We start from the raw sequence: 14,413 nt of genomic DNA on the forward strand, positions 1-14,413 counted from the left end.
ACACTCCTACCATCATTTACCATAACATCTAATAATGGCACAATCATTTCCACAGAAAGTAATACAAAACTATTAGGTGTAATTGTTGACAATAACCTTAAGTTTGATGCTCACATTGACAAAACCATTAAAACAGTCAACAAAAAGCTAGGATCTCTATATAGAATTAAGGCATTTCTAACCCCAACTGCTAGGACAGTTATTGCCCGAACACATTTACTTTCAACCCTTCTTTATGCCTCCCCAATCTATACAAACCTGAGTAAATCTGACCTCAATAAACTAAACAGCTGCCACAACACCATAGCCAGATTTGCCACAGGCTCAGCATATAGAACCCACCACTGTATTAACCTACGATCTCTAGGCTGGCTAGAGTTTCCCTCTCAAATCGAGTATAATCAATTAATAATAACCAACAAAGTCCATCAGCCCAAAAGCACACCCATACTCAAAAATATAATTACCTCTTACAGTAACCTAAAAACTCTCTGGTCTTCTGACAAAATACTGGCACAAACTGTTAAATTTAAAAACTCAGCAGGTGACTCATTGTTTTGTAACTCTGTTGGAACAATCTAGAAGCGGCTCCCTGCCGAACTTACAGCAAACCAGACTATTAACCAATTTAAAACATCTCTCAAAAAATTCCGAAAAAGTCATTGGCTTTGCCCCTGTACCAACCCTGACTAACCAGCTTACCACTCTCTTCACAACCTGGCTATCTGTAAAATAGTCAATGTTTCAGACTTAGTCTCATTCTCATATGTATTGTACTACTGAATGGCATGCTACCTTTTTCAGCCTTAGCCTTGTACCACTAAAAATGTCTAAGTTTGAACAAGAAAACTACAATGTTAAGTTTAAGTATGTATGTATTCCAAGTATGCATTTAATCCTATAATTCTGTACTGGTATCTATATGTGACTGTATAAAACTGCTACTGTTTAACTCTTACATAACTATCCACATTTGGAGCTTTTCTCCCCGGGCCTCCGCTGAAAATGGACCTGTGTCCAGTCGGACTATCCCGGTTAACAAATGTAAAAATAAAATAAAATAAACAATGTTAACAGGATAGTGCACGCGACTGCAAGAATATCCTGAAGTTATGGAAAAGTACTGGAAAGTAACTTCTCGTAGTTTCTAGTACCTTAGCCTGAGGCCCTGCTTACCCTGCAGGCATGTAGCAGAACAGAAAGTCATTCCTCATTAGGGTAAAGCATAGATAACAAATATGAAGAGCAATTTCTTCCAGCTTGGTATTTTTCTATTGGATATAGAGTAGTGGTCTGATGTATGAAATGTACTGTTTTGTTATATTTCTATTAGTTGCTAGTAATAGTTTCACAGATGACATTTATTATCATAATAAGATTTTCTATATAATATGCTTGCTTTCTTTGTTCGTGGAGACATGACTTTCTGAGTACTGTCTCCCACACATGTGGGTTTTACTATTTTCTAATAAAATAGTTTGCATTTTGAACTGCCAAGAGATTAAGTGTTTATTTAACAAGTTTTACACAGGACTGGATGTTGTGACTTTCCCCAAGGCAGAAATGCAAGCTGTGTGGTGGCCCTTGTATGCATCTACCTATCTGTGCATGTGCATTTCCCACTTATGACTGACAAATGACTCTGTTGAGATTCACTTTTTACTGAAAAAAGTAAATATGTTCCCCAGTGGGGTAATTATCTATCCACAAAACCTCACATGTAAGCCGACCACTAACAATGAAGATGCTAAAATGATGACGTGCCTACGCGAAAGATAGTTCTCCAGTTTGGCACTCCTGTACATGCTATTTATACCAGCACACTGTCATGCATAAATGGATGCATGATGCACAAGAAAGGCACCCAAAAGCTTTAGTACACTTCCTGGAGATCCCATTTGGAGAGTTGACAACAGTCATGTTCTGATGCTATTATTATACAGGAACAGACAGTGTGGGTAAACAACGTGCTTGAGAAAGCATAGCCAAATACATATGCATTTATGTGAAGAGTACTCCTTAAGATCCAGCTTTGCTGACCTGCATCAAAAGAGTGGTAACGAAGGATACATCACACAGGAGAATTATTTTAAAAATGTAAAGCAATACCTCTTACATAAAACTACAGAACAGCAGTGCTCAGTCATAAGTAATTCAGATTTTTTTCTACGCCACTCTGTGGTGTGCCACTATAAATAATACAGTCAGTATACACGGTCATTGCTGAACATCTAGCATATGGAATGAAAGCATTACTAATGAAATAAATAAGATCACCTGGGCACAAAAGACAGTAAAAAAAAATCTAAAACTAAGTGACAATTTATTCAGGATATACATCTGTACTTACTTGGCCAATTACTTGTAGAATTGTAACCAGCTTCAGCAATGCCTCCCTGTTTAGTCTGAAGTGAATCTTTATCCCCATTATCTGCTTTATGTGGCCCAAAGCCATGACAAATTGTTTCTTCTGCTGTCACAGATATGCCTATACAAAGCAAATCTAAAAATTATTAAAAAAAAAAAAAAAAAAAAAAAAAAAACACCAAAAAAGTAACGAACAAATACTAAAAAATAACTTCTTGTACTATAACAAATAAACCAGGCTGAAACAATGCAGAATTAGAGCTTTCATACCAATTTAATTATCTGGACTTCTTCAGAGGGTCTGTATTATTTCCTCGAAGAGGCGTTCCATCGAACGGTTCTTCATCAACCCTAAAACAGCGACCTTTCAAAATATCGAACCTACACGAGATTTATTTCCCTTGGAAAGAAATCGCTTGCCCTATAAACACCAACAAATAACCACAAACACTACAAAGTGGGGGGCTGTGCCCCCCACACCCCCCTAACAAAATATACCAACTCAGAGATCGCACTACATTGGGGAAAATGGCAAACTGACGAGGATGGCCAAGCGATTTCTTTCCCAAGGAAAGAGATCGCTTATGTGGAAGTTTGATGTTTTCAAATTTCGCGGTTTCAATTTTGATGAAGAGGCGTTCGATAGAACGCCTCTTCGAGGAAATATGAATGCTTTTCAAACCAAACAAGAATTCTACGTTGTTTCAGGTTTATTTGCCATAGCACGAAGAGTTTTTTTTTAGTAAATACAAAAATTAGTTTAATTTTTTTGTTAAAAGATTTTACACTCTAGTAAAGCCAAAAAGGAATATAAGAAAGTAACCTTTTGTGAAATACAGCATTTTCATTCCTGCTCTGAATATGCACACTCTCTGGACTACTGAGATCAAGTCAGAATTTCTTTTTATGTACATACGTAGCTAGCTACACATAAAAGTTTTGTGTTGTCTAATTATTAAACATGCTGTTAAATTAAACTACCACAGCATTAAGAAAAATACAGTGTAAAATATATATACATACATATTACAGATATACACACACATACTGTGTACATATATCCATGCAAAAAGTACAGAGCACAGTAAATAAAGAACAAATGTCAGTTCACATGGTTGGGGGTAATGATGTAAAACAGTGGCATTCCTCTCAAGCTCTAAGCACAAGAAATTTGAATAAAGTCTAAAAATAATGGGAAGACAAAGGTCCAAAATTGGGATTATAATTTAAACACTGCTCTTATAAACGTAGAAAGCTGCTAGAATAGGTTTAGCATTAGCATGCGTTCTCTGAAGGATGTGAAGTCTGAAACTCAAATATACATTATTTAGTGACTTCAATCCTCTGTCAAAAAAAAACACAAATTTAATAACAGGCCAAAATTATACAGCAAAAAAATCTGAACATTAAGCAAAAAAATCTGGACAGTTGAGAGGTATGAGTGGGCCAGCAGTGCTGTAGACTCAAGCAATCATACTAATCCTATGACTGTCATACTTCAATTACTTTCCCAAAAGATAAACCACTAAAATTGGAGTGTGCTTTTCATCAAGGAAGGAACATAACCCAGAAAACTAAACTTAAACCACATATTAGAAGAACAATACAGCTCTAACAGGGTATTCATCTTAATCACTTAAGTCTAAGCAAAAGGATCACTGCTGCAATTCAAGCAGTCAGTGCTGCCTCACAGCCTGTGTTCTTCCAGTTCAGTTACCACCTCCCTGAGAAAGTGCTTTCTGTGCAGGGTCTGGATGTCTTCCCTGTGCCCATGTGAGCTTTTTGCCAAATGCTCCCCCTTCATTCCAAAGACTAACAAAACATGATGGGCGAGCTGGCAAAGCTCTAAATTCCCAGTAATGAGGTGTGTGCACGTGTGTAAATGCACATGCTTGTCCTGCAACAGACTGGCTTCCTATGTAGAATTAGTTTTCCTGCCTTTTGCTGAGATGGCCTTTTGTTACCCAATAACCATGAACTAGACAAAACTAGTACTTCTACATGAATAAATGCTACAGTTCAGTCACAGATTAGCCCCAGAAGGATGCCAACCTTTTGGCCACACTTCAACTGAGTTGGACTTTCCCTAGATTAAGCACTGGGCTAACTCTCAGACATCACCATCCAGAAACTGAGCTTTAAAGGACTACATATCCAGTTGCATTTTTAGTTGTACTTTTTTGGAACAGGGAGTTACTGACAAATTGCTGCTATCCCCTAAGGTGTACATCAGGGATGCATAAGTAATAGATGGGTAAGCTTACAACTGAAGTGCAGACACACTTATTCATATCCTTGCATCAAAGGAGTGAATGCTATCCCCCCACACACAACCACAAGTCTATTAAAGCCATCTATAAATACATGGTTATCACTTCATAACCTATTCCCAAAATGAAAAAAAGGTAATTACCGAATCAAATCATCCAATGGGTCACATGGGACAGATAGGTAGAAGCTCGTACTGCAACAAGGATCTTACTATTTAGACATGAATGGTCTTAGTAAGTACATTTACACAGCTGTGCTACATTCTTTGAAATGATCGCTGTTGCACTATATTCATGCACTGACAGTTAAACAGGAAAGAACCAAGTAGTAAAATGGCATCTGACAACAGACCTAGCTGGAAGACTACAGTACACTCTTTCGTAAAGCAAGGGCAAAGAAAGTCCCACTTCTTAACAGATAGGTTTCAAATACATGGAGAAGTTATTTAAGTCCAAGTGGCAGCCTCAGAGATGCTTCGGACTAAGACATTGTTGAAGAAGGCTGCAGTAGTGGCAGCGTGCTATGACCTGCCCAACATGAGTCTTCCCATGGCAGTTGTAAAAGAAAGCGATACAATTAGTTTACCACTTGGAGGAAGTCTTTTTGAATACTACTCTACTCTGCTTTCCTGGCATGAAGAAAGAAAAATAGTAAGATAAATAGATAACCTAAGTTTTTTGGTTCTATAATTACACCACCACCTGAGAGCCTGCACAAATGCATTATATAAATGATCTTTTTCCTTAGATGTGCAGATCAGGGTGAAAAAAAATGAAAGATGAATAAACTGATTCAGTGAGGTCCGAGACCAGTGTAGTATGATGTGGGTGAGGGAGTGGTCTGTAATTTCATCCTGCTCTTAATATGAAACCATGTATGACTCCCTATGCATCAAAGCCTCCTATAATTCTCAGACCCTTCTGGCTGAAGTGACAGTAGTAAAGTAGTCTTCTTGGAAAAGAATCTGGCAGCAGTACGAATGGCATGGTCAAAGGGGGAAAAGTGAATTTCTCATTTACTTAGCTCACACTCTGGAGAATGTGTCTTCTTGGGGGCATCATGTAGAAAGCCATTCGGGAAGCATTCCACAGTAGAATCTGAAGAGATTGGAGGGTCTAAAATTAAAAGGCTGAACTTGGGGAGATATAGTTATAATTACAAAGAATAAGACACAACTTAGACAGCTCTGACAGGTACTGTATCACATGAAAAACAAGGAACTTTTGATCCATATGCTTCCTCCTATATCGCATAACAAATGTCTTCCACAAGCCCTAAAACAATATGTGGACAACATTGTGGGAACATTGTGTAATGTATTAACCTAAAATCCTTCCAATTTTGATCTTGAGCCCTATGAGGATGGAAATTTGCTAGAGTTCTCTCTCTGGGCTTTTCATAATCCTATGCCATGCAAATTGTGGTCTATCTCAATGCCATAGGTACTCCTTGCACAGATGCTTCCATCTTCTGTAATAACTTTTCCTGGAGTGACCAGAATTGCCTGCCCTGCATAGAGAAATTGAGTCAATATGTCGATTTGTATTACCTACGTCCTTTGGTCTACATCTAACATAATTCCTTGCCAGTTTCTCATTTGAACTTGTATCTCAGTGTCTTTTCATTCGTCAACGTCTTTTGAGACCGTCAAGGTATTTGTTATCCATATGCCTAAAGATTTAATTTATCCTTCCATCTCTTCATCGTCCTCTCTCTCTCCTTGATTTATCAATACAATTTTGTTTTTTGTTTACTTTATACCCTGGCTTCATTCAAAAATCTTTCAGTGCACTCCAGACTTTCTCTAGGTGTTCAGCATAAATGTTGCAACCTTAGGAGAATGTCACATGCATACAGTATTTTCTCTTTATGTTTCCCTGTGTGTATCCTCTTACCACTGATCTCTTTAGTCTATAACTTCTCTTCTGTTAATGTTCATATGGACTTGGTAAATGTATTGGCTAAAGGCCTTACTTTTATACCATCAAGAGGGGTAAATGTCATGAACCATATAATAGATCTTAAATTGTATGTAAGAAAATTAAACCTACAATTATTGTTGGGTAATATAGACAGACCTTATAAAGACCAGTAAAGAATTCCTAGCACCTTTAATCCACCATTGCACAACTTATTGCACATTTTTGAAAAAGTATGTGAATTGGATTTCAGATGTCTTAATGTATGGAGAAGAGTTTTATAATCAGAAGGGAATTTAACAAGTTATAAACAGGAATGTATTGACTTTCTGTTACAGTCTAATGTCAGAATTATGAAACCTGACAAGGGGGGTGGATTGGTATTTATGGACCCAATAGATTATGAGAACAAAATAGAAGCTTTGTTAGCAACGGATTCCTATTCTAAACCGTCACTCAACGAATATAATCAAGCTAATCAGAGAATTAAAATATATATTAATGATTTATTCACTGAAGGGAGAATCGATTTAAATATGTATAACTATATGGTTATGCCTGCACCTATAGCTCCCCTGATTTTTGGAGTCCCTAAAATTCATAAAGATCTATTTGATTCCCCCCCCCCCTTAGACCTATTGTAGATGGCAGAAACTCTGCAACTTATGAATGTGCAAAGGTTATTGATTAGATTCTTAAGAAATATGTAATCGAGGAGTTAGGAATATGCAAAGACTCGTGGTCATTCTTGGAGAAGATGAATGAGATACAATTTGATGATGAATGTAATTTTCTTACAATTGATGTAAGAGATTTATATACATCAATACCTCAAGATTGAGGTATTGAGAGGGTTTCTCTTAATCTTATGAGTAAGGGTGCTTCACCAACAGAAATATCATTGATAGAAGAACTCTTAGATATTGTATTATCACACAATTACATTTATTTCAAAAATAATTTTTATCATCAAATAAAAGGTGTGGCCATGGGATCTCCATGTGGCTCAAGTTTTTCTAACTTAGTAATGAATTACTGGGAACATACTTATGTATTTAGTAAAGATCATATTAAGCCGCAGATAGCATATTTTACCAGATTTCTGGATGTTATATTCATCCTATTTAAAGGTGATAAGGACCAAGCTAAACTTTTGGTAGATTATTTTAATCAGACTACTGAATTTTTGGAATTGACATATAATTTTCATGAAAAATAAATAGTCTACTTAGAAATATTATTGGTTAAAAATGACATTGATAAAAAGTTCGAAGCAAAAATATACAGAAAACCCTCCTATTCTAATACTTTTCTCCACTTCTCGAGCGCGCACCCTTTCCATCAGAAAAAATCGGTAGTAAAAGGACAGTTGGTGAGGGCAGCACGCATGATTACTAGAGAGGATGAATTTTTATCTGAATATGAATTACTAAGACAAATGTTTATTAGAAGAGCATGTCCTGAAGGTTTTTTAGATAAAATTATAGTGGAAGTGGTTGATAAAATGATTAGTGGAATGTATAAACCCATTCTTGATAATAATAGAATGAACAACATAATAACGGAGGCTAATATTAGTAATTCATTGGATAAGATTCAGGAAACACTATCTAATGATAATAGATCTGTTAATATAAATGTAAATTTTGTTGTTACATTCAATATGGATTTCCAATATATTAAGAAGATAGTATGCAAAAACTGGAATATTATTACACAAGATAAGGAATTATTAGAAAAATTAAGACCAACTCCGTATTTTACAAGAAGAAGAGATAAGAACTTCAAGAATATTTTTGATAATATACAAAATAAGTCTCTTAAATATAAGGGCATGCAACAATGTTTGGGCTGCCCTTATTGCAATTACATTTACGTTGGAACATCTATTACTATGTATGATACAAAAGTATTATATAGCAGAGGTAAATATAATTGTAACTCTAAAATGGTCGTATATTTAGCTAAGTGCCAACTCTGTCCTAAGTTTTATATTGGTAAAACAAAACGGAGACTGAGACAGAATATACGACCATATATATAGTATTAGAAAATCTAATCAAGATAGTGCATTAGCTAAGCATATTCAAGAACATCCTGGACATGAATTTAAATTTTGGGTTCTTGACCAAATTCCAACAAATATGGGGGGGGGGGCATCTGAATTTGAACTTGAAAAGTTGGAATTAATATGGCAAATACATTTATATGCATATAATGACCCTGGTTTGAATGACATGATTTCAATTATGCCAGTACTTAAAATAAAGAGTCTATGTAGGTAATATATTTGTGAGTTATAAAATGTTCTAAACATGAAAATGGTTTTATTATGAGAAGTAGAATTTACATATTCATGAGTTGTAATATGTGTTGCTGCTGTTAGGGAGAAATAATATGGAACAATATGCATAAATACTAATATAGATAGCCTTTATGGTTTAATATACCTTAATAACTTGCATTTAGTTTCAAAAGAAAGGCTGGTTTGTGTTTTAATATAATAATATAGATGTCTGTATAAATTATTGTGGTAAACAAATTTATCTGTTGAATGGCTAGTATAGCTTTAAATTTTATGTTTGGATGTCAGCTGACTAATTCTTATCACTGTTTAAACATCATTAATTAATGTTTAATTTATCTGAAGAAGTTCAACGATTGGATTTGGACGAAAAGCACTTCATTTGGAATAAAGGACTGTAGCTTTTAGCACAGGTTGCAGAGTTTTTCTTTGGAGTTCAAGTGTTTCTATCTGTTTTGTTTTGTTTTTATTTTCATTACCCAGTCATTTGGGAAACCTCACCTCTCCAATATCTTAAACATACAATTCCAGTCTATCGTTCTAAATTTCTTTTCAGTGCCTAGGGATATCACTGTCAATTATTTTTAATTTTCTTCCCCATCTTGAATTAGCCAGTGTCTTTATCAGGCTGTTGTTCATCTCCCTACAAATCCTGTTTGGTCTAGACGAATCATTTCATTTGATAAGTTCACTACCCTATCTAACTATATTTGCATAATTTTTTTGTAGTTGTGATACAAAATGGATATGGACCTACAGGAAGAAGATGCTAAAGGATCTTTACCCTCTAAGAATTAGTTATGAATGCTTCCTTCCATGACACTGGCAGCTCCCCCCAGTCTGCATTTCTGCTAAATAGATCAACCCATTTAGTTATTACCCTTTCTTTGTTCAACTTCCAAACCCCCTACTGGTATCCCATCACTTCCTGAGGACTTCCCTCTGGCCATTCTGCTCAATGGCTTCTCTATTTCTTCCCTCATTAGCTTTATAAGCTTTGCTGCCTCCTGCTCAGTTAACTCGGTAACAGGTGGAAACTGTCATCCTCATCGCTCCTCTAAAATCAAGACACTATCACCCTTTTCCACTTTTATATTGTTTTTGGTAATATTTTTTGAATCCATCCAATATCCCTTGGATCACTATCTCATGTTCAAGTCCATCTAGTACTACCTATTTTCTTCACGTGCATCCAGATTATCCCTTTAAGTCTTAACTCCTTCAATGTCAGCTTTAATATCACACCTTAATGCTCCCTCATTTCCACTTCTTTGGGGCTTTCCATTATTTTTCTTAGATTTCCCTGGTTCTTTCTCACACATTTGTGGGAGTTTTATCTTCTTCATTCCTCAGTACATTGTTTTTACCTGTTTATCTTGGCACTTTATTACTTTTAACTTTTTTTTTTTTTGGTAGAGCATTGAAGGCTTGCTTGCACTCCACGATATGCCATGCCAGAAGTCCAAAGGACCCCTGGTTATTGGTTAGGCCAGGGGTTCCTAAAGTGTGCACGTGGCACCCTGGGGAGCCGTGGCTTCCTCACAGGGGCGCCGCAAACTAATAAGTTTAGCTGCAAAATAAACCATGAACTAATAAGCTTAGTTACTACGCTTATTAGTTTGCGGTTTATTTTGTGGCCGCTTTACCCCATTTGCCAAAGAAAAAACAGCCTTTTTAAACTTGGTCTGTTTCAGTACAAAGTCTTTTCGGACTTGTTGGCTGTTGGTGAAGCACCCACCAAGAGGAGAAAACGCTGAGAGAAGAAAGGAGCCACTTTTGAGATTTTAAGTATTTTGCTTCAGATTATTTGTTAAGTTTTTCTGCATTGCCACCTACTTTTGAGCATTTTCTGGCTTGTTAAACTTGATTTCTGTGTTGGTAACTGTATTTAGAACACAACCTAGAGCTGATTACTGAATTTCCTGCCTGCACTTATTTTTAAAATTGTTTTTTTTTTCCTTAAAACTTGCATTTTATCTGTCTCTGGCCTAGCACTCAAATGTGGGGTCATTTACTGCACTGTTCTAACTTGTTGATACTTGTGAACCTCTGCTTTCCTTAAAAAAAACAAAAAAACAAAAAAATCTTGCTTTTTTCCCCACTTTTCTGAGATTTAAAAAAGTTCAGTTACAGATATGCTGTTCTGAACTGTTTGTAAGTTTCTTGGAGGCCACTGTTTGCTTGGGCTAAAGGGAAGTCTCTGTGTTCATCAGTGGCAGTGATAAACATTGAGCAGCCTGCCTGCCCCTGTGGGAGTGGTTACTGCCTTGAAACTGTAGTTTTATTGGCCATTTTGGGTCAATTCCAAACTCCTTGATCTCCCTCTCTTAAAACCCACTTTTGCGCGGTTTTGCACGTTTGCCTAATTGGGTTTAAACTATTCCTGGCTCCACAAAGTCTGCTCTTCACTTTTTCCCTTAGAACTGCTCTATCTCTCAAATTAAACACCATATTCTCATTCTAAGGACCCTCACTGGTCCAAATAAGTAATCTTACAAGTTAGCACTAATAAACCATAAGCGCTACTTACTCTTATACTCTCTACGATTACCTTGTCCCCTATTGGTCCATTTTAATTCAGTTCCCTATATTACTCTAGCATGTCCAAAGGTCAGTCAATGGTTTCCTCTCCAGTCCAGCTGGTGAATCTGGGAATTTTGAGGCAATGTTACAACTGTCTCATGTACACGGACAACCCTCTCCTCCTCCAAACAGGTTCAAATATATGTGAGAGATGCAACCATATAGCCAAACTGGAGGCTGAGCTCTCTCATCTCAAAACTGGTGTAACCATTCAGGAGGAGAAGGTAACCTCACACAACACAATTCCAGTATCACATAGTCCCACCACAACAACGAACCAAACACATAAAAACACAAAAACATACTCGGAGGCTCTAAATAAAAATCTACCTAAGCAACAGAGACCTCCAAAGCAGACATCCAAGCAAGCGCTACCCCAAAACAAAACACGTACAACACACAGCACACAAAGTCAGTGTACCAAGCAGTCACAGCCCTTAAGGCTGAATAACACACCTGATACTCTTGTAATAGGTGACTCTATTGTCAGACACACTGACGTCCTGCTCACCAGGCTGAATAAAGAGAAGGTCACAGTGAGCTGCCTGTCGGGCGCTAGGATCCGCCACATAACGCAAGCACTCAGGTCACTCCAAAGCAAATATAAATATGGCTCAGTCATTGTACATGCTGGCGTGAATGACCTGAGACGTACATCCCTCGACTACATGAAAAGAGACATAGAGGAGCTCTCTGATCATGTAGCCCAGGCCGGTATGACCCTGACCTTGAGCAGCATCTTACCCTCACCTAGAATGATGCCACAGTATAAAGACAAAATGATCGATTTTAACAATTGGCTAAAATTTTAGTGTCATTCAAAGGGGATCCAGTGTCTGCCAGCCTGGGATGACATGCTCGACAAGCCACGTTGCTTCGCTAGGGACAGCTTGCACCTGTCACCCCTGGGCTTTCGGATATTGGCAAAGGCTCTTGCCACCCCCATAGTGCCTTTTTTAGGCAAGGCTCAAAAGTCAAACCCACCTCCATAGACAGCTCAAGGAACAAGAAACTAAGGGTAATGCTGCTAAACGCCAGAAGTCTTAACCTCAAGATGCATGCACTCGAAGCTCTCCTCAGTATGGAGAACATCGATATCTGTGCAGTGACAGAAACCTGGTTTAAGGCTCCAGAGAGTACCCCAGCACTACCAGGTTATACCTCATATCATGCTTTTCGGCCCCAAAACCCGGACCAAACCACAAAAGGAGGGGGAGTTTCCATATTTATCAAGGATATCCACACCTCCAGGTTAGTGGCATTGCACGAAGTATCTGAGACCATCCATGTGCAACTGACAGTGGGCAAGACTGCTTTTCAGTTTATAGCATCCTACAGACCACCCTCTCAAAGTCAGGAATCCCACTCGGCTTTCCTGAAAACATTGGTGAACATCAAGATCTCTCCGAAAACCATTATATTGGGCGACTTCAACTACCCAGACATAGACTGGGAGCATTACTCAAGCCCCAGCACCTTAGCCCAAAGGTTCCTGGAATTTATGAACTCAAATGCTATGGAACAACTAGTCACCACTCCCACAAGAGGGGAAAACATACTAGACCTGATCATTACCAACATGGGGACTCTATGCTCCATACCAGAAGTATATCCCTCATTGGTAAGATCAGACCATAAATTAATTTCACTGGATATCCACATCCCTACCCCACCCCCAGCCCAGAAAACCACAGTGAAAAACTTCTCAAAAGCGAACTTTACACTTCTCAAAACGAAGTGGAATCCTTCAAGGCCCCAGGGCCAGTGGAAACTACGGCCCAAACTGCAGAATCCTATATAAACGCATTCTACGGACATCTCCAGGAATGCATGGATCATGCTATCCCAAACAAAATCAAGACCCAATCATCCAAAGGCAGGCGTCCAGTCTGGTGGACCCCAGCCATAAATAAACTGTACAAGAGAAGGAGGAAGCTACTACACAATAGAGCAAAATCCCTAAAAGGGAAGGCATCTCTGATCAGTACTAGCAAAAAATTACGATCCCTCATAAAATCCTCCAAGGCCAGCTTCGAGAGAAAAATTGCACAGGACACTAAAGACAATCATAAGGCTTTTTTCAGTTATGTTAGGAACCTGGGATGCAACTCCCAGACTTGTTCTGAGTTGATTCTAAACGACAAAAATACACTGAACCCACAGACATCGCCAATATCCTGGCAGACAGGTACAGTGCAAACCTCTCCACCCCCCAAAGAGCAAGTATCTATCCCGGCAGAGTGCAGCCTCCCAAACATCTCTGATGCTCAGGTGAAGGCCGCCCTCTCCAAAGCAAAAAACACTGCTTCCATGGGACCAGATGGCGTCCCGGGTAGCGTCCTACATGAACTCCAAGAAGAACTAATCCCTCAAGTAAAACTGCTGTACAATCTCAGCCTCACTACAGGATATGTGCCCAAAGAATGGCGTACAGCAACACTGGTCCCACTGCACAAAGGTGGCGCCTCTGCGGACCCTGCAAACTATCGCCCCATAAGCCTGACTAGCCTAGTCTGCAAGGCTAATGAGAGGATCATCATGGAACTCATAAACAAAGACATTGGGTACCTACAGATACTAGATCCTACCCAATTTGGCTTCGTCAAGGGCAGATCCTGCCTTTTGAACCTGGTTGACTTATTTGAAACAGTCACCAAGGCCATAGATGAAGGGAAGGTAGTCCACACAGCCTATCTGGACCTCGCAAAGGCATATGATACAATACCCCACTCGGGCATCATAGATAAGCTATCCAGCCTAAATATAAACCCCTATATCACAAGATGGGTCGCAAACTGGCTCAAAGACAGAACCCACAGAGTCAGAGTTGCTGGAGCCATGTCAGACTCGAAACCGGTCACAAGTGGCGTCCCACAAGGTTCTGTCCCGGGACCTCTCTTGTTCGGTATTTACTTTTCTGAGGTACAGGCCAACGTGGGAGGACTATGGCTCACCAAGTTCGCAGATG

The 14,413-nt window shown here is 38.4% G+C and overlaps 1 protein-coding gene across 1 annotated transcript in view; it reads right to left on the bottom strand.

The window, feature by feature from the left end:
* The window catches only part of ATAD2B (ATPase family AAA domain containing 2B), a 4,508,062-nt gene that overhangs the window by 682,633 nt on the left and 3,811,016 nt on the right, over positions 1–14,413 (bottom strand). Inside the window, exon 26 of the mRNA XM_044063554.1 lies at positions 2,351–2,488. Coding sequence (XP_043919489.1) covers positions 2,351–2,488 — 138 coding nt within the window. The remainder of the gene's footprint in view (positions 1–2,350; positions 2,489–14,413) is intronic.

This window comes from Protopterus annectens, chromosome 2.part1, assembly GCF_019279795.1.
Source record: "Protopterus annectens isolate FY-2018-M chromosome 2.part1, PAN1.0, whole genome shotgun sequence".
Lineage (NCBI taxonomy): Eukaryota > Metazoa > Chordata > Ceratodontiformes > Protopteridae > Protopterus > Protopterus annectens.